Source organism: Amblyomma americanum, chromosome 3 (assembly GCF_052857255.1).
Source record: "Amblyomma americanum isolate KBUSLIRL-KWMA chromosome 3, ASM5285725v1, whole genome shotgun sequence".
NCBI classification, from domain to species: Eukaryota; Metazoa; Arthropoda; class Arachnida; order Ixodida; family Ixodidae; genus Amblyomma; species Amblyomma americanum.
The window spans coordinates 185,848,779-185,876,777 of record NC_135499.1 but is presented as its reverse complement, the minus strand read 5'-3'; the positions used below and the strand labels follow the sequence as shown (position 1 = coordinate 185,876,777).

Sequence of the window (27,999 nt, the reverse complement as noted above, 5' to 3'; positions counted from 1 at the left end):
TTAGTTTGATATTTTACTTGTTTACAATGAAAACACAATCACTGTACCAGAGAAAAATAAAGCGAAGAAAGGCTGTAGTATTTCCGGGAATGGCTTTCTACTTGTGATCGCAGCATTTCTCTACCTGTTGTGACTGCTGCAATGCCTGCAAATACAATATAAAATGAGATTAATAATTAAGCAAGAAAGTCTAGAACACATTGCTCACAAGAAACAGTCGGATCAATCAAGTGGTTGATGAAGCTTGGCATACTTCACACAGTCTTACCTGGTAAGTTCACAGCTTCGACAATCAGTGCACTGCGGTCACTCAGGCAGAGCAAAACTAATGGCCATTTGCTAACACATTGTGTTAGGATATAACGACATAACAGTGTGTACTCTTTCTTACAAATTCATTCTGTGCTAGTGTTCTTAGTATTCCAATACTACGTACACATTCACTCTTACAGGGTTTCAATTCTTGTTTACACATTTCCTCCTGGCTATATATACATAGCCTACTGTTTGCTGCAGATGTCATTTGCCATGAGACCCTTGCAATTAATCTCTTTGTTGACAAAGTGGACTGACATTTGGCAACAAAACGTGTTATACAAGTGAGGAGGTAAACAGCCGCACTAAAATTAGTTGCCTCAATGAAGGGGGACACAGAATGGTGTAAAAAAAAAAATAAAGCTGGGGAAACCAATCTCAACAGTATTAAGTGCGAAGAGGACCAATGAGTACAGAAAGATGACAGAAGGAGGAAGAGAAAGGCACTGCAGACATGCAGATGCAAAGATGGATTCCTGCCACCACCTGACCACCCCTTGCAACAGTGTATCAGTGGGGATAGTTATAACTGTGACTAAGATGGCTAAGTCAACTATGAAGCATGACCTTAACCAAAAATATACAGCCCAAAAGGTTTGCTTCTGAGCTGTATCACAAGGTTCCTGTAGCACCCATGGAAATTAGAAGCTTCAGAGAGAGTTTCTCTCACCTGCAAGAGACTTTGCCATACAGTTAGGAGAGCAGAAAGTTGGGCTAGTTGGTTGAAATGCATACTGAAGAAGTTGGCGCGGAAAAAACGAGGACAAGCGAGACAAACAAAGACGAGCGCTACTCACAACTGAAGGTTTATTCCAGACAATGCTCGAATAAATAGTGAAACCAACAAGAACAAAAACAAACAAACGTCATGAACACCACAAGTTACCCCGTGAATCCCAATGATTTGGTTAGGAACAGATACTCCCTATCAGAGAAGCGGACGGAAGTCTGACTAATGCACTTATCGCCACTGACGCGCATATGAAAGGCTTCCATGAGCTCCCGCGTGAGTTGCTCCCTGTGCCTGAATAGGATGGTCGTTTTTTCAAAAAGCGGTTTACACTGGTTTTTGTTTTCCTTGTCGTTTGTAATGCACGTGTGGCAATGTTTAGGGAGGTTATCAAGAGAATTTCCCCCGAGCAACAGCATGGCCCAGAAACAAACCCAATCGCTTTGTTGTTTTTCACAAGGGCTGTACCTTTCTTGACAAACAAATGAGCAAAACATGGCAGCCATAGAAGGAAAGAAGGGACTATGCTATAATGTATATCCATAATAAAGGAGAAATTAGTACTCCTTGGCATCCACCCAAGCGCAACCAAACAAATCTATTCCACCTTAGGGGATTCCTCTAAACATTTGAACAACATGTATACAGCTGTATAACATTCCATTATGGAGACAAAATGACGCTGTATATATTTTGATGAAGTGAAGATGTTCTTTAGCTCCAGTGATCATTTAGCATGGTAGAAAAAAGATAATTATTACTAGAAAGCAGAAAGGAGGCATTCATGAGTCAGTAAAGTCATAATAAGAAAAAACAAACAAACAAAAACAAATAAGGTTGACTTTTTTTATAAAGACACAAAGTGCTGTGCACTAAATGCTTAGGTTACAGTTGCAGACCCATGAATGCATGTGACCTTGAGACAATATGCAGAGTTCCAAGCTTAAGGAGTCTTGAGATCAATAATGATTTTGAACTGATAACATAATTCCGAGGAAGAGAAACGAGTCATAAAATTATTGCTGCCCCATCTTGGCTTCCATCTTTTCTCAGAGTGACTCATTTCCCCTGAAAGGGCTTGAGTTTTAGCTGCCTGTATGCCTCAAAAACAAATTGTGTCTGTGACCGATTTTCAGTTATATGTTAACCACTTACTCAATTACAGCCCCAATTAAAAATTTCTCACACGAATAGGTAGGAAACGTGGCGATACCTGATAGTAGCCAGTGTGGTAGCCGCTCATATACCAAGCCATAAGCATTGAGGACAGTGCATCGCTCTCTTTGCTGTTCTCCAAAAACAGAGAAGGCAATGGAGGCATGGATAGTGTGCTCTGAAATATGGCCAAAGAAAACATAGAAGACCAAATGCCACTTTTGACAAACTAAAACCGCTATGGTTATGGCACTTCACTCTCCAGTCCAACCAAAAATCACTCGGGAGTCAGTCTGGTTGCACTGATGGTAATTACTGGAGCTGCCTTTTTATCAAACATGGCTATTCCATCCCAAAGAGGCCCAGCAATACCTATTGCCTATGTGTCTTCTTTTTTGTCTTTGCTGCTCATCTATAATGGGCACCTGAAATGTAGGCAATTTCTAGACAGTCATTTGCTACCTATGCTACTAAGATGTTGTTGTTGTTTTTTTGGGTTTAATGGCGCATAAGCAACTCAGGCTATCATAGGCCAAGCTCAAGGTATAAAAAATTTTCTGGAGATTTTTACAAAGATATTTTTACAAAGAATGGAGGGCTGTAAGTACACTTAGCGAGTCTGTGTAAATAATACTGTTCATCATTCATCATTTATTGATCCCTTAAGGACCCTTCACAGGGTATTACATCAGTGGTGGTGGTAATGGGGGGGAGGAATGGGGGGGGGGGGGGGGCGACATACATAGGACAATACAAAAACAAAGCCAAAGAGGTTGAAAAAAAAAAAAACAACAACATCATCACGAGGTTCTCCCTTACTATTTTTCTTATGGCTGCGCAGAACTAGCTGCGGCCACCAGGGGCACGGATGGCCCTGCTGCAGGCTCATTGTGTGTGAGCTGTGCAGGTGCCGAAGGCTGCTGTGATGCTGTTCCCTGCTGCACCACGGCGAAGTAGCTTGGATTTTGCAATGAAAGTCTTTTGCGCGCTTCTCTGAATGATATATTTTCTTTGACCTTCAGTGTAATAATTTCTTTTTCTTTTTTCCAGGCTGGGCAAGACCGTGAGTAAGCCGGATGGCTGCCCTCACAGTTTATGCAAAGGTGAGGTTCAACATCACAGTTTTCAGTGGGGTGGTCGTAGGAAGCATATTTCGCGCAGGTCTGTTTGCCCCGGCAGCTATGCGAAAAATGGCCGTACCTCTGGCATTTGAAGCATCGACGTGGATTTGGTATGTATGGTCCTAGTTTGAGCTTTGTGTAGCCTACTTCGACAGAATCGGGTAGTATGCTAGAGACAAATGTGAGAACAATGTGCTTTGTTGGAGTTTCGATGTTGTCTCGCCTTATTTTGATTCTGTAGACATTTGTTACGTTTTGCTCTTTAAGTCCATCAAGGAGTTCTTCTTCTGTTAGGAATTTCAAGTCATCATCTGAAATTACTCTGCGAACAGTGTTCAATGATCGATGCTGGCTGATTGTCACTGGTATGTCACCAAAGCCTGCTACTCCTGACAACTTCTCATACTGGTGATTATAAAGGACTTCCAACAGGAGATCGCCATTTGCGAGTTTCTTGATTTTGTAGCCTTGTCCAATGCTTTCTTCAGTTAGAGTTCTTATAACGGTAAAGGGTAACACTAGTCGTGCCGTTATGTCCGTGTGCTCACTGTGGACCACGTGGAACCTCGAAAAGTTGTTTGCGTTCTTTTTGAAAAAAATCTGAAGTGACTTCGGTGCGCCCTCGTTTCAAGAGGGCGATCGGTTGCAAGAAAAGATGCAGCCATGCAATACTTGTCTATTCGGTCCATTGGCAACCACCCACCATGGAGCCCAACGAGGGGACGGGACAGGAACTTTTAATGAAGTCCTGCCCTCGCCAGCTGTACGCCGCAACTATAACCAATGGGGCAACTGAGGGTAGCTACTCCACACAGGGTTAACCCTAGTTGCCCATGAAGGAAGGAAAAAAACCGGGAAACGAATGAGGAGACAGGACAGTAGTCAGAAAGAATATAGGAAAGAAACAGATGGAGGAGGACAGGAAAAGGCGACTGCCGATTTCCCCTGGTCGGGTCAGGTTGGAAGTGCCGTCTACAGGAAGCTGGGGCCAAAGTGGTGTGTTGCCTCCGCCGAAGGGCCTTAAAGGTCCAATGCTCGGCATCGGCTCAACCACCAGGAACCCCTTTTCCCCGGACACGGCGATGCCACGCACGGCGAAGTGAGGGTGCTCGGGTCCGTGGTGATGCACTGTTCACCATCATCCCCCTGCGGGGATGTCCCTGCGGATGGTTGGGAACCCGTGGTGTCGCCACTCACCAACGTCTGCAAGTTGCAGACGCCCCCCTGCGGGGTGTGCTACTAAGATGTGTCCTCGTATTCTCTTAATTTGGTGATGGGTTCATAGAAGTTTCCCTCTCCTGTTGTGCAAGAAAAAAAAATCGATGGTGGTCTTTTATTCCATTATGGTGTATGAGGAAGCTGCACATGAGCTGTGAGAACACTGTAGAGGGGGGCTCCTGATTAATTTCGATCAGCTAGGAATTCTGCTCCCTCCAGAATATGCTAGAAAAAAAAAATGGTGTTTGGTACGTAGGTATTTGGTGCACAAAACACACCAAATATTTCACATTTGTTCAAAACTACTATGTATAAAAAGATGAAGCTCAACACAAATCATACATGAGTTGAGTCCGGAAAGGGTAGTTGGAGACTGTCTGCTCTGCTCCATGGTGGTTCATCGGGAAGCTGCAAGTCAAGGAACATGGTAATAACATATCACAACCTGCAATCAAAGCAGCACAGAAAGAAGCAGCTGGTACAAATAATGCACAAAGAAATGCGGTGCCCTTTTGTTTGCTTGTACAAAAGAATGGACTTCTCATCTGTCATTTCTATTGGTATTTACCCTCCTAACGAAATCATCATGAGCACGTGAGCAATGAGTTTCTTCAAAACACTTGTTACGGGCACTTACAAGACACACAGTATTCACTGGAGAAGCAAGGCTAGTTGCCATTAGCTGTATTCATTCAGAATGTGCCGAAACCTGAACACTTAAAGCTTGAGAACCTCGGGCATGTCTTCTGTACTGCAAAGCAGCTATCAGCAACAGACCATAGCATATTCTAGAGGGTGCAGAATTCCAGGCATGCCCTGCACCAGCCAGATGTGGAACATTACCTTTACTCTAGTATTAAACCTTTGGTAGCCTCTCACAAGAGCTGATTCAGCAGTATCGTTAACTGTGATTTGAGCATCTTGAAAAAGTAACCGTGAAAATGTTCAGCTGTTCTGCAGAAAGCATAGTAACAATAGCTAACAGCAGCAATGAATGATTATACTGCACAAAAGTAAAAAAAAACCTATCACTTGCATCAATCAAAACTGTTCCATATTTTGGCTGTTAATGCAGGTGCATTGAGCATCCTTAAGGATACCTGACGGAAATGAGGTATATCAGAAAAGCTTCAAAACCAAATGAACTGCCTGCCAGGCGGACTCACACAATTTCAGTAAGTGAAAAAATAAAAAACAAAGTTAAAGTGATATAAAGCTGCAAAGGAACAACAAAAATTTCATATGCTTAAAGGCACAAGGTAAGGAAAAATTAAAAAAAATCGTTTTTTTTTTTTGCAATTTGAGAAGTCTTTCAGCACATGTTTCATGGTCGCACTTTTCTTAGAAATTCATATTTTGGCCTGAAAAACACTTTTTCTGAAACCAAGTAGTGAGAGACCACGCCCCCTTTTTCGGATACCCTCCGCTTTTATCCCCAATTTTTACAGCCAAAAAATTCCACCACCAGATTTCAAAGCTTGGCTGGAATCAGCTAAGTAGAAAAAATGATCTTGCAACTACTGTATACCTCTTTTCTCTTTTAGCCAAGACAATCCTGAGATGCTCCGCACATTTTTTCATGCATTTTTGCAACCATCAAGCATCTGCGTTCACACGCTTTTCCTTTCTAGAAGTATTATGCTTTGTGCCTGTGTTCGTTGGTGTTGATGAGATGCCCAGGGCAAAGAACGTCTTCAACAAGTGTGAATTTCACAGCAACCATTACACTCGTCGCGAAAAAGCAAATGGATGCACGCACCATACTGAGACGCCAAACGCAGAACCCGTCAGTTCCTCCACATCAAGCTTTCAAGTTTTTGTGTGTGCATCCAGGAAGAGGATGTGCTTCAGAGCAGCAGCGAGTATGCTCTAATGTACATGGACGTATTTGTGGTGTAATTACACAGGGTTGTGCGTAGAGGCTGTGCGGTGGAAGTGTTGAACTCGTTGAAATTGCGACAAAGGGGGGTAGGTGTACCAAAGAATGCGTTTGTTAGTCTTCAGACCCTAGGGATGACAGCACTGGATGCTGTCTTTATATTCAATTCTTTTTATTCCAAGCTAACGTTTTGAAGTCGTGTGGAGTGAATTCTGGGCGCAACACCATCAAGTGGCTGAGGGAAGCTCACCACGAGCTAATGTACTTTGCAGACAGAGCTGCACGACAGCTCACAAAAGAGGCCCAGCAGGCAAAGTGACAAGCTGAAAAGCGAAAACATGAATCGACACTGAGGGCTAATAAACCGGTTACTGTGATGGTGTTTGCGTGAATAAAAAATTGCTTTTAGCCACTTTTTTTATTTACTCTAGGCTCAATTATCTCAAAACAATGTTATCTATTACAAAGGTACCATTATTTCCTATACCTTTCAGGATAGATGGCCGATTTTTTTTTCAATCATCTACGTCAAGTGTTGGCAAATACTGTAAAAGGGTGAAAGAATTGCATGTAGAAGTTTTTTCGTTATGAATTTTTATAAATACAGAAAGAAAGCCAAAATTTATGTACTAGACGTGACAATTTGATTAAAAACCTAATTTTCAACCGGTTTCGATAAGCCTAATACAGTAGAAAGTGCGCAACATTTGGAACAAAATGATATATGCATTACCTGGGTACTGCTATTAGTGAGCAACAACGTCCCTTTCAGATAATGCTATGACATACTGCTGCTATTTCCAATGGGCCTTGTACCAAACTTCCACAAAACTATATTTTCAAAGCTATTCAACAGGATACTTACATTGGGAATGCTTGTGTGATACTGATATGAGCCAGAAGTCATGCTGCTTGTATGGACACTCTGAAAAGAAGTTAAGAACGTAAGCATATCACTTTTCAGCCCAACTTAAATGGAAGCCCCATAGTCATTAACACAGTGATCTATCAAGTACAGATTTCATTCTTGTTAGTTATTACATTGTTTATGCCCCGAGAGCTGATAATTGGAGAAGTTGGCGCAAATGCTGCTGTGGGCAGCTTGGCAGTGGAGAAAGGTCTCACAAGAAGACGTGCAATACAACTTGGCATGGCCAAGCATCTGGTAGTGAAGCAAAACACCAAGTAGAACAAGTCTGCCACATGAATTTATGGCAACCTCTCCGAATATGACCATATTTAAGCGATAGAGCCAGGTACTGAACAGCTCTCAAATAACTGATACAGGTAATAAACCAACAGGTTTCAATCTCATGACAGGCGGTTTCTGACAAACAATACCACGAGGCCCAAGATGTTCACCTAGCATGTGATGCAAAATATAATTTCAAACTGCTAATTACTTGCCAGCAGGCATAGGCTTCCATTTGCAGACTACCACAATAATAAACTCTAACACATCTCCAACCAAAACCTTCAATTTGAAACCCGTTTCGGAGCCGGCTCGGCTCCTTCTTGAGGGGTCACTGGGAGCAGTACCTTTAGTCTTTAAGTAAGCATGGAGGGGCGCATGAGGTCAAAGAACGAAAGCTGTGATGTGAAAGGTGCGGGAGAGGGGGTGTAGAGGGTGGGGTTAAGGCTGTGGGTCATGTTGTTGGACTGTGGGGAGGCGGCCAATGGTGACTTTTCTGCTTTGAGCTGCAGAGAGAAGTCCCTGTGCATATACTGCGGGCAGGTTTCTCTTTGCGCGTTTGATGTTGTTCGATGTAGTCTGAATGTGCCAGGGTTCAAGTAAAAGCCATTTTTGGTAATTTGTTTAGGTACCGAGGATGCTGGTCTCGTAGAAGTTAATTCTCTGGTCCAAGTCTTCGGAATGTTCGGCTACAGGACTGCGTTCTCTTACGAAGTTGCGGACGTCATTTTTAGTTTTCCGAATTCTTTTTTTTTTAATTTTTTGTTTCACTGATGTTGCTTGCGTCGCAGTCGGCACAAGGAATTGTGTAGATAATGCCTTGGGCTCTTACTCTCTGTGGCTAGTCTTTACCAGGTAGGCAAAGCGCAACAGTGTTTGTAGGCTTGTGCGCAACCTGGGGACCCCCATTTATTTAGGATTCGGGCGACGGTTTTGCTGGCACCTCGGACATAAGGCATAGTGATGTATTTTGGTGGTGGCGTTGGTTGTTATGCATTCCTGAAATTCCTGAAACTTATGGTGTACACACAGCTCCTGCATCGTGTAAACTGATGACTTCAACCACCCGAGCTAACACTGCACTCGGTTTCAACATGCTTGTCTCAACAATCTCTCTTGGGCATCACTCTTTCATTAACAGATCTACATGTCGTTTTTTATTTCCATCGAAATGAAATATGTATCAGCCTAAACAGTATATTCTGGCATTAAGAAAGACAACTTGTTAGTTGTACACTGCAAAATACTAGCAGTTGATCTTTTACAGAGACAAGCAAAATTTTGTACAAAGTATCATATTTGAGCAATATTGAAATGCAACGACTTATCAAGTAAACACCCAAAGGATCGTTGAAATAACTTCTATTTCGAAGATGCACATCATACTCGAAATTGCAAAAGAAAAATTATATTGCCACCTGGTGGTTTCAGGTGGCACCTGAAAGACGATGAAGGTGGAGACTCTCGCGCGCTCTCTGGACCTGTGCCATGCAGTAAAAGCAGCTGGCGACTCTGCGTCTTCCATTTTAAACCCGTTTTCGTGACAATTTTGGTGGAGGTGCTAGGTGTTCGGTCTCTCGATGTCGCACACCCCTCCGCGCACCAACGACACTGAGTTTGTGCCTGTGGACATGCCAGTGCATCGCGTCAGCCGGAAAAACCTGGGCTTTCCTCCCGAGCACGCACCCTTAGAGTCCACCTCGACAGCGAAACTCTGGCCAACCGCGCAAAGCACCACTCCAGCAATGCAAGGTATGCTGATTTACACACTTCAGAATCCCCGAGTGCCGAAGTCGTTCCTTGGCACTGCGCACGAAGACGCTGAAGACTGGCTCACTCAGTTTGAACGAGTCGAGTCGTGTCCATAATCAATGGGATGACCACTTAAAGCAGAACGTCATCTTTTGTCTCAAGGACCGGGCTTTCACCTGGTATGAGAACCTGGTATATGAGGAAAGGCATACTGACATCTTGGCTTGAATTTTGTCGTCGTATCCTCGAGGCGTATGCCAGCCTGGATTGGCGCGAACGAGCAGAGTATGCTCTCCAGTCCCGAATACAGACGCCCAATGAGTCTGTTTACGATGTATGTCGAGGACATGACCAAACTCTTTCGACGTGCTGATCCGGCCATGACTGAAGATAAAAAACTGCGTCACCTGATGCATGGGGCTAAGGAACAGCTTCTTGCTGGTCTTGTGTGCAGCCCACCCACTACTGTTGCTGCGTTCTTACAGAGGCGGCCATGATGGAAAAGGTTCTGCACCAACGCTCGGCTGCCTATGACAGGCCAGTGCTCGCCGCGACAGCTACTGAGCCTCTTCCAGCCGTCGCACATATCACCGACTTCTTGCGTGATCTTATTCGCACAATTGTACGTGAAGAAATCCAGAAGGTTTGTGGCACATCCCAACAAGGGGGTGGCTCTCTCGCACATGTCATCCGCGAAGAGGTTCAGGAAGTCGTGCGGCCATCTATGGACCTCCTTCACCCCGCGACATCACGAAGATGCGGTGGCGCTGATGTCAGCAGCGACTTTCACATGGTAGGCAAAACAGGTTCCGCTTGCCCGTGCCTACCGCAGCTGCCGCAGCTACCGGCGGCTGCTTCAAGCCTGTGCACTGCAGAAGCAGCATGTATTGACTAGCTGCGTCACTGCTGGATCCGCGTAGTAGCATAAAAAATATTAAATTAACCTCGATAGGTTTCTCGCGCATAAATGCCGCATTCGGAAACTGGCAGGCATTGGGCCACTGTAGTAAAGCGCAAAGTCTGGGAGTCGATAGGCACTGCCACTCAATGCACTTAATAGCATACAAGTTACTGTGTTCATTCACCTGAACTTCAGGATAGTAGGCTGATAATTGCTCAAGGAAAAAAAAGACATATGCAGCTGCACACGTACTTATCACCTTGAGCCGGAGTGCACGGGGCGCCGACAGGTTCACTCGCCCCCAAGGAATGCGTTCTTTTGTTAATAGCACACCATGTTTTAATGGCGCGTTTTATGAAATTTAATATTTACTTGAAACTGTTTCTTGATATGACGACGTAATTATTTCATTCGAGTAGAAAGAAGTCTGTTAAGTTGTGTCAATCTTGCGCGGTCGCGTTGGTGTGCTTAGAATAGCGTACCTTAAGTGTGCTAAACGCCATATGCTTTTTCACTGTATCATGCATGTGTCATGTTTCATGAGGTAGTACATGATCGCGAAGCTTGTTTGGAAAGAAGCAGCCGCAGGCGAGCTACTAACAGACACGTGGCGAGATTGAGAGGGGACGCGGCAATGAAAAGTGTTTTCGTTATTCATGCATGCGATATGTAACTAAACTTGGCGCAAATATGAAATTCCTACGCTAGTTTCAGTAATTCCTTTTATTTATAGCTATACCTGGTGCAGTTCTGGGTAATTATAATTAACACCGTCGTCAAGTCCCCCCAAGGTCTAAATAATTGAGTAGATAGTGCAGTTTTTTTATGCCAGCATGTACATAAAGCCCTGTTCTGTACGATGACGCGATTAGTTCTTTTTCTATATGATCAGTATTTATGCATGCATAGTTACATGAAAACGTTTCTTACAAGAAATAACTAACACAGTACTGCACGTGTAGGGAATAAAATCGAGAGATTTATTACGCTCCTCAACGTCTCAAGAATAGTTTGCGACAAATGGAATCATTTTATTTTCATGTGAATTACGAAGGTGAGTGATCCAGTCGCAGAAAATGTGAGAGGTCGCAAAACGAACCTTAAAGTTTATTCCCTCGTTTATGGCATCTTCGCTTTCGCTTTGGTTAAAGAAATGCGGCACTGAAATCAAAGAAATTACCTCACAATTTTTGACGAGCACACTTCTAAAAAGCGTAATTTATAAATTTGTACTCAATATTTTGCTATAATTTTTCGTCACAAAACTAGACTTCAGGGATATAGGAAAGAAAATAATTCTAGAAATCAACAATTTTCACCAAATCGACCAGCTTAACAAGAGGACAAGTTGGCCTGGCTGGTGCGTGGTCATGCGGCTAAAAACAGCGCTAAGCGAGACAGGAGATCAGGGACACGACGCTGTCCCCACTTTTCGCACAGTGCGACATGTACGTATGTTAGCAGACGATGAGCGCATGTCTGTTCCGACGAAACAAGGCCAGCACTTCCCCTCACTATTGTCCCGAAGTAAAATCATTCCGGCTAGTGCAGAGTGTCAAAACTTGTTTTATTCAATGCCTAGCGCATAAATAAACGGCAGGAACGCTTTCTACATGTTTACTACTAACCATATATACAATACAGTGCAAACTATTTCTCTTTATAGGCCGCACGTGGCCAACGCGAGCTCGTGTACTTCAACAAATTACTAAGTTGGAAGCATCGACCATTGCTATGATTCGCAGAAACTGGAAACGCGCCTACAAGCCTTGAAAACCCGCGCTCAACATCTATCCGCGACCCCACTCCCCGACCTTTTGCCTACCACGAGCTCGCTAGGGACTGCAGCGCCACCTCGTTTGTTTACAAACATGCAGGAGGTCTATACATGTTGCTGAAGCGCAAAGTTTCCTTGCCCCTGACTACCCTCGTCAGACTTATGCCGACGTCCTCCGACGCCCAGCTGCAGTTTGAGCTCCGTTGTCTACTTTACCCCAGGCACCGCCAATGCAGTACATGCCTGTCCAGCAGCCAGTGCAATACGTGCCCCTCCAGCAAAAAACGTCGTACGCCCCAGTGCAGCCGCCAACGCAGTACGTACGGCCACCACGAACACCCCTACAAAGAACGGACGTCAGGCAAACCCCTGACAACCGGCGCCTTTGCTACCACTGTGGGGAACCTGGTCACATTTTTCGGTGGTGTCCGTATCGAGAACTCGGACTAGAGGGTTTTTCTGCCGATGTGCCTAGACCCGTGCTCGGTCAGCGACCCCGTGCGATTGAAGATTACATCACACAACAGCGACTTCCCATGACTCACTGGCAATCCAGGTCACCATCCCCATGTCGAGCTTCACGTTCAACAACCGATGACTTCCCGCGAGCACCGCTTGGTCGCTCGCTGAGCCTCCGCCAGGAAAACTGAGTAGAGCGACCTCCGGGGGCAGGGCCGCTTCAGATCGATGTGATGAAGTCCCCCCTATGAGAGCACACAAGGATTTCAGAGCAACGACGACAGCTTCTGATTCACGAGACCGGCTATCGCTTGACCTCCCTGTGTGTCTCGATGGTCATAACGTCAGCGGCCTGGTAGACACCGGTGCAGACTTTTCGGTTTTAAGTGGGAGGCTGGCTGCGCTTCTTAAGAAGGTGATGACGCCATGGACTAGTGCGCAGATACGCACAGCTAGTGGGCATGTAATTACCCTTATCGGACAGTGCACGGCTAGAATCAAAATTCGTGCGTCTACGGTTGTTGTCAGCTGTGTCGTTTTCCGGGAATGTTCTCGTGATTTGATTCTCGGTGTGGATTTCCTGCGAGAATGTGGTGCAATCATCGACCTCTGGCAGCGAATGGTCATGTTCTCAACGGATAATGCAGTTGCCAGCTCCACTGACAGCCAACGTACATGCACCCTGCTAGTTTCACCTGAGTGCGTTTCGATACGTGACGGGCTACTTGACAGGCTGGTAGTGGCTGAACGCAACCGTTCACTTTTATTTTTCCACGGCATCTGCATAGCTCGAAGTTTAATTATTCTCCGAAACAGTTGCACTGAGCTTCTCGTCACGAACTTCACCAGCGAATCTCGCCATTTCTATCGCTCTACTGTCATTGTGTTCACTGAACAGTTCAACGACGTTTCCGAATGCTTCGCGTCCGAAGTTATAGCTGTGCTGGCTCTTTCCCTAGATTGCATCATGTTAGCTCTGACCTTTCGGCCTGTCAACATGACCAGCGCGCCTTACTGCTGGAGTACGCCTGGTGCTTCGCCTCATCATCGAAAGTCCGGCAAACCTCTGTCACCAAGCATCGCATCCCAGCGTCTGACGATCATCAACCTGTTCGAGAGCAGCCGTACCGCATTTCAGTCAAAAAACGTGAGGCAATCCGCACACAGGTCCAGGAAATGCTTAATGATGATGTTATTCAGCAGTCTAAGAGTCCATGGTGGTCGCCGGTTGCGCTGGTTAAGAAGGATAATGGCACGCTACACTTTTGTGTTGATTGCAGGAAACTGAATGACATCACAAAAAAAGATGTATATGCACTACCCCGTATTGACGACTCACTCGACCAGCTTTGCAACGCCAGGTTCTTTTCCTCTATCGATTTAAAAAGCAGTAAAGCGGTTACTGGCAGATCGAGGTCGACGAGCGAGACCGGGAGAAAACTGCTTTCATCACACTCGATGGCTTATATGAACTTAAGGTGTTGCCTTTCGGTCTGTGTTCAGCGCCTGCAACGTTTCAGCGAATGATGGACACCATAATTGCCGGCCTGAAATGACAAACCTCTTTGGTTTATTTGGACGACGTCATCGTGTTTTCAGAAACATTTGACCAGCATCTTGATCGGCTGCAAACAGTACTGGATGCTCTCCGTTCAGCGGATTTGACACTCAAGCCAGAGAAATGCCACTTGACTATCAGCAGTTGAAATTTCTTGGCCACGTTGTTAGCGCTGATGGTGTTAACCCTATCCTGACAAGACCACCGCTGTAGCCAACTTCCCCATTCCTACCACGAAGAAAGCAGCCCGACGTTTTTTGGGCCTTTGCGCCTACTATCGTTGTTTCATTGCGGATTTTTCCAAGCTTGCCGCACCCCTGACGCGTCTGACTCGTGATGACGTCCCGTTCATCTGGTCTGCCGAGCAGCAAGAAGCATTCACCGAGCTGCACCAACATCTGCACAACCCCCCTGCTCTTGCACACTTTGATGAAGATGCCGCCACCAAAATTCACACCGACGCCAGCAACGCTGGGCTCGGTGTTGTTCTCGTCCAAAACGAGCAAGGCGTGGAAAAAGTGATTGCTTATGCAAGCCATACCCTTTCTCGGGCTGAAGAGAACTACTCAGTTTCCGGAAAGGAGGGCCTCGCGGTCGTTTGGGCAACGATGAAATTTCGGCCCTACCTCTGCGGCCCCGCATTTAAAGTTGTCATGGACCATCATTAGCTGTGTTGGCTGGCTAGTCTCCGCGACCCATCAGAACGTCTTGCACGGTGGAGCCTCCGTATGCAGGAATTCTATTACTCCATCGTTTATTAATCTGGCGAGAAATACGAAGATGCTGACACACTGTCGCGTGCACCTGTAGAGTCGGCGCATAACAGCACGGACGATGACAGCCATTTTCATGGTATCATCAGTATCTCTGATTTAAAGGCCCGGCAACATGCTGATGCAGACCTCAAACTTGTGATCGAGCATCTGGAGGGCCTCGATTCTACTGTGCCCCACCTTTTCACTAAGAACCTCTCCTCCTTCTGTACGCGTGACGGCATACTCTATAAGAAAAGCGCTGGCAACAGTGACCGAGCCTATCTTCTGGCCGTCCCTGCCAATCTCCGCAACGAAATCCTTCTGGCTTGCCACGATGAGCCCACTTCTGGACACCTGGGCTTTGCACGCACTCTACACAGAGTGCGCCAGGCGAACTACTGGCCCAAACTTGTTGCCACCGTTCATCGATATGTTAGAGGGTGCCGCGAGTGCCAGGGACGGAAGACACCCCCTTTCAAGCCAGCGGGTTTCCTCCAGCCTATCCCACCACCGTTAGTACCGTTTGACCAAATCGGTATGGACTTTCTCAGCCCTTTTCCTCTATCGTCAGCTGGCAATAAGTGGATTATTGTGGCCACTGACTATCTAACACGTTAAGCCGAAACCATGACGGTGCCGCAATTCTTTATGAACCAGATTGTTCTACGACATGGCACTCCTTCATACATGATCACTAATCGTGGCAAGGCATTTACAGTGCGGCTTCTTGAAGAAGTTCTCCAGCTAAGCCACACACGTCACCACAAGACTACTGCCTACCATCCCCAGTCTAATGGCCTTACCGAGCGCCTAAACAAAACAATAGCGGACATGCTCGCCATGTACGTAGATGTGCGGCATAAAACGTGGGACGAGATTCTGCCTTATGTCACATTCGCATACAATACGGCTGTCTAGGAAACGACTCAACTCAGTCCTTTTCGCCTAGTATACGGATGCGATGTGCAGACCATGCTCGACGCTATGCTACCCTGAGTGGCTGACGACCAGGTCCTTACACCTGATGCAGAAGAATTTGCCAGCTACGCTGAGGAAGCTCGCCAACCCGCCCGTACCCAGATTACTCAACAGCAAGCCATAGATGCAAGCCGGTACAACGCCCGACACTGCTACGTCGCATTCCAGCCTGGTGACCAAGTCTGGGTGTGGACACCGGTCCGCTGCCCAGGTTTATCTGAAAAACTTATAACTTATGAGCCGTTACTTTGGTCCCTACCGAGTGTTGCGCCGCATATCAGATGTTACCTACGAGGTTGTTCCAGACGGTACTGTGCCGAGTTCCAGACGTCAGCGCCTGTGTGACTTAGTGCATGTACTTCGCATGAAGCCCTACTTCACCCGCTGAAGAGATTACTTCACATCCGGAACATTACTTTCTGTGGACATAGGTTTTTTTTTCGTCTTTTTTTAGAGGGGAAATAATGCCACTGTGGTTTCAGGTGGCGCCTGAAAGACGATGAAGGTGGAGACTCTCGCGAGCTCTCTGGACCTGTGCCACACAGTAAAAGCAGCTGGCGACTCTGCGTCTTACATTTTAGACCCGTTTCCGTGACAATATTATTACTAGTGGCAAAATATGTCTGCACAAAAATGGCGGACAACATGCCACCCTCCTCACTGTTTTGTGGAATACTATTTATTACATTTGCTATATGGCACAATGAACCAGCTTATTTGCGAGATAAAGGATGCAAAATTCACCTGAAACAAAGCAATCACTGCTGGGTGCTGCCCACCCTCAGAAAAAGCTGCGAGTTCGCTTCGTACACAATTGTGCACATGCAGTGTGAAAGAGTTAAGCAGGCTGTGATAGGTTCTGACAGTGGATAGTGACAAGAAGCACAAAAAACTGCACAGCACACTAATGGTTCGCCTCAAGGGTAAGACGTGATATTGTTGAGTTAATGCCCATATATGCGGAATGAGTCATTCTTGACTTTACATTCACAAATCCCTGAGGAGTCCTCATACCGCTCATGGCACAGTGGTTAAACGATGCGCCACTGCCCTGTGATGGTAGGTGCTGCTACTGCGGGGGATTGTGCAACCCAGGCTGCTCTTCCCGAGAAACCTCTTGCAACCAATCATTGATTTAACTGGCACATACCACGGTGGTCAGTTTGCTCACAATCCGGTGGGCAGGTTGGGATAACGGCACAAGGTCACGTAACTTAGTGGCCCACCGAGGCTGCTTCTCCTAGTGCCCTTGTACATGCTCCCGCAGGGAGCAAGGTTGCGTGAAGGTTCGCCATTATGCTCCATACTCTGTGGGAAAGCCGCTTGTCCCGTGGCAGGAACGAGTTTTGTGGCACCCCTCCTCCTCCTCACGGTGGCTATATAATACAAAATATCCTCTGTCGGGTAACAAAGCAGACTGCGCTCCTGATGGGAGCGGCTGGCCCCCCTCCGGCTTGTACATTGGTACAGCGGAACCATGTGATAGCCGCTCCGCGAATAGTGTTACAAGCGGCTGTGGGAAAACAGTCGCACAACTCTGCTCCCTGTGGGAGCATATATAGGAGCACTTGCTTCTCCTGGGATTTTTCGCTCACAAAGCCTCCGGCTTTTCTGCAGAGCGGGGACCTTAATGCTACCATATTAATATTACGATCAGCCAGATGCACGATCAGCCAGATGCCAATTTTTGTTTGACTCAATATATTCGTAGTCACAGATACATAAGGAAAAGAGCTAGAAGCTGCCTGCAGTACACATAGACATTAAGCAAGTATACATGGCAGTCCCTAAGAGAAAAATTACAATTAACATCCACTTTAGTACTGCTGTAAAGTTATACAGGAAAGACATGGAGCTTTCTCAAACCTTCTGAGTTGAACAAAGATTCATACTGGACCGGGAACCGAGCCTGGAATCACTGTCAAACTAGGGTAGCGGCAATTAACATCCACAAAGAGGCTGACGTTAACTGCTAATGTTGAGAGAGCAATGCAAACTGAGAACACTCACACTTCCTGCTCGAGCTTGCTGAGCTTGCCTGGCCTTCTTGCCTTCCGACGGGTGCAGGTCTGACAAGAGGACACGCTCCTCATTACCATAACCTATGTAGTGCACAATGCAGTACTTCCCTCTGATGCACTTGATCTTGGCTTCGTATGGAAGACAGTCTCCCGAGAAAATTGCAATGCAGTAGTCTCCCTGTTTCCAGCCCTGAAGCAAAACCCAAAGTAAAAGTAAGTGCAAATGCTGTTTCAGTGCAACTAACAACTCTCCATTGCACAAAAACCAGACAGATGAAAGTCAGTGTACGCACAAGACCAGTTCAAACAGTTAGGTCAGGTAACCATTCCTTCCCAGAGGCATAATGCCACACAACAAGGGTGGAAGGGTTGTTAAGGGAGCCTGTAAAGCAGCAGGTGACTGGAACCTTAAAGTGGCTCTGAAACAGCTTCTGAGTAGAGTGAATAATCACTCAATCATTAGATTTTGTCATCATGAACACCTGAGCCAAATAAATACGCACGGCAGAAAACTCACAATCGCACGCAAAAGTTGGCGAGTCCTTTCCAGCGACTTTTTCATTCGCACCCTCCTCTGTCGCATGCTCCTGTGTAATTCTGTTCAGAGATGGCTATTGGTTAGATTCTTTTAGGCATCATGCAGCTACCATGGCCACGGCCAGTCAGCAGAGTTGTTCCGGTGGGTCAGGAACCCCCCCCCCCCCAGGGAATTCCCATGCAAGAAGCGCACACCTAGGAGCATGCAAAATGTGATGAGAGCAGAAGGAAAGGCGCTAAGATGCTGATATTCAAATGTTGACTACAGATAACTAAGCTTCTACCAGACGCATGAAAAAATTCTTGCTGGAGAACATTTGCAAAGCGGAGTCCTTTAAGTTCCCAGGAATACCGCACCTCTTTGAGAGCCCCCTTCAGAGCCTCTTTAACTTCATGGCATAATGTAACCTGTAAAAGCCCTTTCTTCAGGTAGATCAGAACCTATACCATCCTCCTAAAGAAAGAAAAACAGCACAGAAACACAGGATGAAGAATGAACACAGCGGCGCGCTGACTATCAGCTCACTTTTATTCTGCCATAGGCGAAATATATAGCTGAAAAAACATCTAAGCAGCAAAAACACAAACATAAATAATCCTGATACATAAGGTACAATCATTAGAGGTGCTTTGCACAAGTCAAACGGATAGATAACTTATTTTCTTTTCAAGCAGTCTAACAGTTAGCTTGCTGATGCAACTCTGCCCTCTCCGTTGAATGATTAGAGCTTCAAAGATCTCCCTGGCTTTCTTTGTTCTGTATTTCCTTAGGATGTGCGTGCTATCCAGGAGAGGGGTGCAGTTCTTTGAAGGGCATTTCTTGCAATGCACAACTAGATCGCTGGCCGTGCCCGCTTTTTTGCAGTCTGCTTAGTCGAGTATTTAGGCAGCGAACCGTCTGCCCGACATAGATTTTCCCCCATGATAGTGGCATATCGTACACCACACTGCGCTGACAAGCCAGTGTAACGATTTTGGTGTCAAATGGGTCTTGTAGTGGTGCGGCACAAGGCACTGAGCTTGTTTGGCGCAGAAAAAAGCACTCAAATGCCAGCACATACTGCACATTTCCTGATTCAATGCGACAGTTTATGAATGTATGGTATGACTGCTGTCTTAGACGGTTGGGGATCAAGTCGCTCAGCCGTCTTCAGATTCCACACTGCTTTCAGGAGGCACTCCGCCACAGCCAAGGGCATGAAGCTAGGGAAACCTGCATCCAGTAGTCTTTCCACCTGCAACTGCACACTTGCAACTGTTTCATGTAGACACAACCTCCCAAATGCGTTCTTGAACCGCCACCTTTACTATCCCACGCTTCACAGACTTTGAATGTGCCGAGGAGTATGGGAGGAATTTCATTTTTGATCGTGCAGCATATTTCCAGCACACGTGGTGCATTGTGAGCCTAGCCTTCATGTCTAGGAAGTGCAACGTCTTGTTTGAAGGCACCTCCTTTGTCAACTTGGAAGTCTTTCAGGACTGATTCGCATAAATCGGTGATGATCGAGGATTGTCCATCCGTGTCTCCTTCACACTCAAACAGGATCAAGAAGTCACCAATGTAGTGGAAAGCTTTGACGACACTATGAGCCTGAAGGGCTTCTTCTAGTTGTTGGTCATGCCATACCAACAGAAGATCACTCAGGATGGGTGCCAAGCATGATCCGAAGCATATGCCTTCTTTCTGCGCAAAATGCTCATTGCTGAATTCCACTATCAAGGAGCGAATGTAGCAGCTAAGTATGGCCAGAAACCTATCCATGCTGACCCCACACATATTCTGGAAGCACACATCCCCAAAACCCTCAATGCCTTCACTCATAGCTTCTATAATCGCAGCGTGAGGTAAGGAAAAATATGTCCTTGATGTCAAGCAAAAAAATTCTGAGGGCACTTAAGTCTGCTGACCTGGAGGAATGTGAAAGAATGTGTTTTGAAGAAAGGAAAGGATGCAGTAGCTGTCAGACCTCATCTGGGTGGACGTCTCTACCTGCCTTAAAGCATGCAACTGAAGGTGCATATTTTTCATTGGCCAAAACCCCTGTCGCAAGACTCAGAAAGCATACAATTTAAGGTGCATACGTCACTGGTCTGAACCCCTGTTGCAGGCTAGCCTGCAACTTGACTAAAACATGTAAGCTATATGCAAAGAGAAATGCTATGACACCACCCAGAATACTGTATGATGTATGGTTGCTCAGAATTTTGGTGAACATATTTGGGAGTACTGCCACCAAATCCGCTCCTTAGTTCAAGGCCATATGAAACACACCAAAAGCTTTCACTTTAAAAGGCACTCGCATGCCACAGTGATCCTCAAGCTTACTGCGGTATGCTGATACCTCTGCAGGATGCCTCGCCCAGAAAGGGTCCTCAAGCTTCAGACTAGACAGGGCTATTTGCAGATACTGGCCCAAAGGCTGTGGTCAGGTGGACTTTTCGGAGATGATGACATGGAAAGCTGATCCTTCTTTATGTGTCTTTACCATGAAAAAAAAACCGTCAGGCAGAGGTCTTTCTGCTTCTTCATCAGTGCTACAACTTGCGATAAGCCTGCGCTTTGGCACATCCTGATGGCCTCTCTCTTGACCTGTTGCAGAACAGTCAGATTGCAAAAAAGTCACAGGCAGCAATCTAGCCATGCAATGCAAGAAATGTCTTTCAAAAAACTGCACTCCTCTCCTGGATAGCACACACATCCTGAAGAAATACAAAATGAAGAAAGCCAGGGAAATCTTCAAAGCTCTAACCATTCAGCACAGAGGCCAGAGTTGCGTCAGCAAGCAATCTGTTAGACTGCTTGAAAAGGAAATAAGTTACCTATCTGTTTGACTAATGCAAAGCACCTGCGGTGATTGCACCTTCTCTATCAGGTTATTTATAGTGTTTGTATTTTTGCTGTTTAGATGTTTTTCCGGCTATATGTTTCGCTTCTGGCGGTATAAAATCGAGCTGATAGTCAGCAAGTTATGCTGTTGAGTTCTTTCATCGTCTTGTGTTTCTGCGATGTTTTTCCCTATTTAAGATGTACCAACTTGCCCAAGTATCCGGCTTAACACAATTCTCTTATTTGTTTTCTTTATTACTTTTTATTTATTACTTGATAAATGTTGCTCTTTTACATTTCTATTCAAATATTGGCTCCTTGCTCTGTCAGTTGACAGGTAGCAATAATCAGATAAGTTCTGTTTGCAAATTTACACAATGTAATCTCAATCACTAAGACACCTAATGGTCAGCTTCAACACTGTTACCTTTGCTTCTGCTTTTATGCCCTTTTATGCCCTATGCATTCCACCTACTCTGTGCAACTCCCAAAATCCGCCCCTGACTAGCCCAGTGTAGTCTACGCTACAGAAGACTGAGCATACCTTCTTATGCAATGCAGCTTCTCATAAATGTCACATAATATAGGACTTCAGTACATCTGGACCAGGAACTTTTACATACTGCAGCAACGTATGTCCCGAGCACAATGAATGGTGTGGTGGATAGCTCTACAAGCATTCTGCTGGTGCTCATGGTGCTGTTACACACACTTGCAGCTTTGCACCCCATCCTGACTAATGTGCAGCCATCCCATTCGCAGGCTGATCTTTCAATAGCACAATAGTGTTTAGAAGCATTTGTCTTGATGGCACACCACATGCTGTGCACAGAAAAATTGTCCTCTTACTTTTTCTGGTTTGGTTTAGGTTTGGTTTACTGTGGATTAAGATCCTAAAGCGACTCAGGCTATGAGGGACGCTGTAGTGAAGAGCTCCGGAAATTTCGACCACCTAGGGTTCTTTAACATGCACTGACATCGCACAGTACACAGGCCTCTAGAATTTTGCCTCCATTGAAATTTGACCGTTGCGGCCGGGATCGAACCCGCGCCTTTTGGGCCAGCAGCCGAGTGCCATAATCATTGAACCACCGCGGCGGCTTTGATATGATTGTCCTGACAGCTGCACCTTTGTTCACTAAAAGAAACTTTTTTTATTCTTAATCTACACTGCTAAGTATTTCAACTGATACTGAAAAGATATCCTTGCATGGAGAAGAAAGAAAGTAGTGAAACTGCGTATAAAAATGACTGCTGGAAGCTTGTAAACGATAACCTTATAATTTTTCCAACATACATAGAAACAGCTTAGGTCTGCCCACACTACCCATACATAGAAACAGCTTAGGTCTGCCCACACTACCCAAAATGAAAATCGCTCCAAGCATAGGCCACATCAAAAGATGATGATTATGGATTTTTATGGTGCAAGGGCATCTGTGGCCAAAGAGCACCATAGCACAAGGTGTTTTTGCTTACTCAAAGTGGGGTTAAACACCCATTTCCAAACCATTTTACCCCCCCAAAAAAACCAGCACTAGACTACGGGAAAGCTTGTACCCTCTGTACCACCGATGGGTACAGCTTGTTTAGAGCGCATGAACTACGTGCATTAGGCCACTCTGGGCTATGAGCATGACATCTTCCGATAACACCTGGTTTGAGATGGGCGGTGTGTGAGCATGCCCCGACCAAACTGATAGCATGGCCCGTCTTTTTGCGGCTTGCTGGCCGGCATAGCTTCGCCACCAGAAACCCCGACTGCAATGCTGGCTGTGAAAGAAAACTATGCAGCTGCGTGCACGATCACTGCCTTCCTTCTATCCTTTTTCCTACCAGGAAGCCCTGGTATTCAAGATTTTATTGCGTCATGGTCATGACAGCACTTCTGGTGACAAAAGCAGGTGGCAAAGCCGCGGCAGCTAGCGCGCCATGAAAAGACTAATGCTATCAGTTTGGCCACCCATGCTCATACCCGACCTTTCTCGAACCAGGCAATATTGCTAGATGTTGTGCACGTAGCCCAGAGAGGTTCATAGCCCGCAGTTCGGGTGTCCTAGAAAATCGTTTTGCCCTCTCTATCTGGTGGCACTGGAGACAGAAACCACTGATCTCCATTAGGTGGCTGGAGGCTGCATTCCCGCTTTCCGAGGAGAGCGAGAGTGAAGCCACCGGGAGTTGGATGGCTTGTTCCGCAAGTCTGGTGTCTGCTGTGTATTTCAAAGCAAGAAGTCACGTTTTTCGTCTTTTCATCCACAGTTTTTTGTGCTGTTCACGTGAACGTAATGCGAAATTAGATGGAAGCTGGCTTATCGGCGAACATCATTCCGATTGCATTGTGTGCACTGCATGAGAAAACGCCTGTAAGCGCTCTCCTGGCGAATAACACCACTTCCCTCAAAATTGTTATAGCATGTGTCGACACGCATATGCTGCAAACATATCGTGTGCACGCATTACTGTTCAATTTTTTTTGCTTTTATTAAGCCCGTTCTCTTTCTGTCTCAACCCGTTGTGACATAGGCGTTTAGGGCATGGTAACATTATATTTATTTATTTATTTATTTATAATTGCTGAACCACCCCAAAACGAACTTCCAAGGCCGTGACTACCGTGACATGCCGTGACTTCAGCCATCAGCGGACCGGGTGCGGGTGTCATTCTCTACGCCGCCATCGCGTTGACATTCGTAACATATTCTATCAATAACAGCACAAACTATGCATAGCGATTACTGCTATGAGAAAAGTAATTTGTTATAATTTAAAAATTATTACCTTTTTTTTTATGCTAGTGAAAATAGAGTAGTAAGTAAAAAAAGTTGCCAATGCAAAACAAGCGTCAGTTTCGCACACGCTGTCCGTGCTAGGGTAGCCATTACGGCAATGGTCGCGCGGATGGCGTGTGCAATTTCTCATCGTGTTCCGCGGGAACATTGTGTTTGAAGAACCTCGACATAGAATTAATTTTTCACATACTATTGTTGGCGAGATTGTTCAACAGTTCTTTCCTTGATGGGGCTGAAGGAAGACAGTTTGCTTGCCTTTACTACTCGGCGAAGTGGACCCATCAATACCAATTAGGACTACAAGTGTTTTCACCGGCTGGAATCCTGCCCTTTCCAGGTGTGTACTCAGTTCGCTCATTTAAGTGTATTTTATGCTATTTTTGCATTCGTAATGAAAAAATTATAACGCATTTAGCGGCACATTATATTTTTACGCTCACTAGTTTGGCTGTTTTGCCAAACTCGCTGTTCATTGAAAGAAAGGTTGGTGATGTATGCAACTGCTCTCTACTATACAAGAAGTGGGCATGCATTCGGATCGTGTGCCGAAATGCATGTGGAAGTAAACTCCGCTCAGCACGATTGCATCTTAATGCTGCAGAGAGCACCCCTGGACGCCTCATAGACATGCGTGGGTAAAGACAGCATAAATTTTATTTGTACTTGCTGTGTGCGATTCTCTTGTTTGTCCCCAATAAAAATGAACTATTATGTTTTGTTTTGTAGCAGCCCCGACCTATTGGGCTCGGAAGAAAAGTATTAATGCCACCGCAGCTGTCTTAAAACATGACGAACGGGCTCAGCGAGAAGATTCAAGATTCAGTGAAGGTGCAAAGGGCAATAAACATTGATGCACTCAAAGCTCATCTTCAGTGTTTTGGGATCCAGTGACGACCATGTATACTCGCTTACTCAAATGTATTGGAGCTAGCTAGAGTGCTTGGACGTCCCGACACTCCCGTGGAGGCGTCTGTGACTGGGTCGCATTAGGCCCCGCCGCATCTGGGATTGCAACGGGTCCCAGATGCATCTGGGATTGAAATGGGCTCCAGTTGCATCTGGGGTTGCACCTGGTTCCAGATGCAACTGGTCCCAGTTGCAACTGGAAATCTGTTCCTTAAACCAGATGAACTGGGACCAGTTGGAAACCAGTTGGAAACCAGTTAGAAATTTTCACCTGGGACAGCCACGTTTATACAGCTGCACCTACAAGAACTGCAGAAAACAATTTTTGCACTAGTCATTAGCATATTTAGAGGTAAACAGCACAAGAAATTGTGGACGAGAAAGAGGTACGGTGGACAAGCGCTGTCACAAGTCAGAGATGTGCGAACACATTTGGGTTAAATTCATCCCCAAGAACATGCAAGCAGACAGTCACGAAAGGAGGGCCAGGGCAAAGACATTAAGCAAAAAGTATAGAGGGGACGATAGTGCTGCGTAAGTTGATGCGGCATATTATAAGATTACAAGCAAAGACGCTTTCGCTGTGAGTGTAGTAAGCATCTCCAGCAGGGTAGCGGCTACGGTGGTTAAGGACCGAGTGGAAGGGAGAGGCTGAAGAGGCTGCAATAGCACTAGGGATCGTTCAGGAAGGTAACAGCACAATACTCAGTGATTCCAAAACAGCCCTTTGCAACCTCGCGAGGGGACGTATCTCTGCCACAGCATAGAAAATTCTTCGTGCGATGCCAAAAGATAAGAAGGAAGTGGATCTAGTGTGGGTCCCGGCCCACGCGGGTATTCCCCGCTCACTAGTATGCTCGAGGTTTTGTCAGCCGAGCCGGTGAGGGTGTCTCAGACCCGGATGTCCCCCGGGGTGAGACGCTAATTACATATCACACCATAACCGACGATTACAGAGAGCTTAGAGCGAGTCTGCCTCCTCTGCACGTTTCGCTCAGCCGCGAACAGGCTACCACATGGAAGCGCGGCTGCAAACGCGGTCGCAGCCAAACCAGTGGACGTATTCCAATATCTTTCCCGATTTGGTAAATCTGTATTGTCAGCTGTGCGGCGAGCCTGCCACCTTAGATAGAACTGCACGGAGGATCCGCCTCTGGCAGATCTAGTCATCTCCCACGCTTGAAAAATGGGAAGCTGTTCTCGCCAGCCCGGACCCGGGCGTTCAGTCCCGGGCCACGGCAAGAGCGCAGGCAGTCGCCGACAGACAAACTGCTGGCCACATGGAGCGGCTGAAGCAATTAACCCAAGAAGATCACCATCTTCCTGACAATGAAGTTTTCTCTCTCTCTCTCAGAAGTCAACTGCACCAAGCATAATTTGGTATAATACGAAACAGTACACTTGATACACTCTTTGGAAAAGCAGTACCAAACATTTGGAGGGGCTATGTGAACCAGAACACCGTCAGCACTTCACCAGATAAAAGCCGAGCCCTCGCCCCCGATTAATCAAAACGTAATTCGGTAAAGTGGTCACTGCAAAGTCGGCTGCCTGGTGCAGGTTTCCACCCCCCTCCCTCACCAATTATGGTATAACGTGGGCTCAGAGCACACAAACGCGCATCGGAATGAAGCGCAGCATTGGCGACGCTAGTGCAACGGCACGACCCAGAGCTGCACTACTGATCGATCCGGAGGCGACTATTAGAGGTCCCAATGCAGAATCTCAATTTGCGTCTGCCTTCTGCGGTTGTTCTGTTTCATGGCACTTCTATGCTTGGCCATACCAATGGGAATGTTTGCACTGCCGTTCAAAATTATCTCCTAGAATCAAAACGTCTACCATCATAAGCTTCCGTATTTGGGTAACTACTTTTTGCAATTCCTACTCTCTCTCTCTCTCTCAATCTCTTTTTTTTTATACTGATTCCCTTACCTAATTTTCAGTTTGTTTTAGGTCGCCCTAACTTCCTGCCACCTCCTCTGCTACGGAAACAGAGTTACACAATTTTTGTTAGGTCATCCAATGCTTGCCATATGCAATCTGAAATTTAAATAGTCACCGCCTGGGTATGGCCAATCCCCCTTGTGGGTATGTGCCATTTTGTGAGAGGAACAACAACAACAGCTGCGCAGACAAGGCTCCGTACATACTGTGTAGTGACGTCGTATTGTCTGCTAGTGTCGTTGTTGTTGGCCTCATAAAATGGCACATACCCACAAGGTATAACAGTTGGTATAATAGCTCTATGCACAGGTGGACTGGCCATAACCAGGCGGTGACTACCTGCACTGCAGATTGCGTGTGGCAAACATGGGATGATCTTTGCCATGGGATGATCTAAAAAATTTGGGCAACTGTCATCGCATTGCAATGCAAGGGCTCTTTTTTTTTTTAATCCGGAAGGTGAGGGGACCGGAGCATAATGACACAGTTGAAACAAATCCCGGAAGCTGAGGATCTCGGGCCGCGCAGTAAGCGCAATAAGCATCTACACACTACACCACGGGAGGTCGCTACATGTCCCATTAGCATGCTAGCTTTCATGTGTAGCGAACACAGAACACTTGTACTTACAGTTGGAGGTTCCTGCCCTGACGAGGAGTTTTCCGACGACGCGCGGTTGCGTCTTTCGATTTCTTTCTGCAAATACACGAAAAGACAGAGACAAGGTCAATATACGAACGACGGTCCAGAGAGCGTCACGCACCTACCTTAATCTGCTCATGAGCCCGATCGTACGCTGCAATCAAATCGCTGTCGTCCCAGATGTCCTCGTCAACAGGCTTGAGATGCAAGAGAGTTTCAAGAAAACAAAATCCCAGCAGAAAATTGGCTACATGTCACCCGCCTTCAAAGCAACTGAGGCGATAAAGCAACCAAAGTTGGCGCGTCTGTACCTCGTTGCGTCTCCACAACACAGCTCCCTTTTCCATCGCCGCAGCTCAGTTCCGTGGATGGCACAAAAGAATGCTCTTTAAAGTCTTGCCAAATGTGTAATGCAGACTCACAACACTCGAACTACAAGCTGGAAAAAAAAAATAACCGAACGAAAATGAACGCAGCAACCCACGCCTCCTCTAGAAAGATGCCTGCGACGACGCTCGCTCACCCATTGTAGCCACC

At 46.1% G+C, this 27,999-nt stretch overlaps 1 protein-coding gene across 1 annotated transcript; it reads right to left on the bottom strand.

Moving 5' to 3' along the window:
- On the bottom strand, positions 1 to 27,999 carry LOC144125629 (survival motor neuron protein-like). Its single transcript, XM_077659196.1, has 8 exons — positions 27,774 to 27,999; positions 27,588 to 27,659; positions 27,451 to 27,516; positions 17,801 to 18,001; positions 7,284 to 7,343; positions 4,882 to 4,947; positions 2,259 to 2,378; positions 1 to 145 (listed from the first exon to the last, which is right to left on the bottom strand). The coding sequence occupies exons 1-8, from the start codon at positions 27,807 to 27,809 to the stop codon at positions 98 to 100; spliced, it is 669 nt and encodes a 222-aa protein (XP_077515322.1). The 5' UTR covers positions 27,810 to 27,999; the 3' UTR covers positions 1 to 97.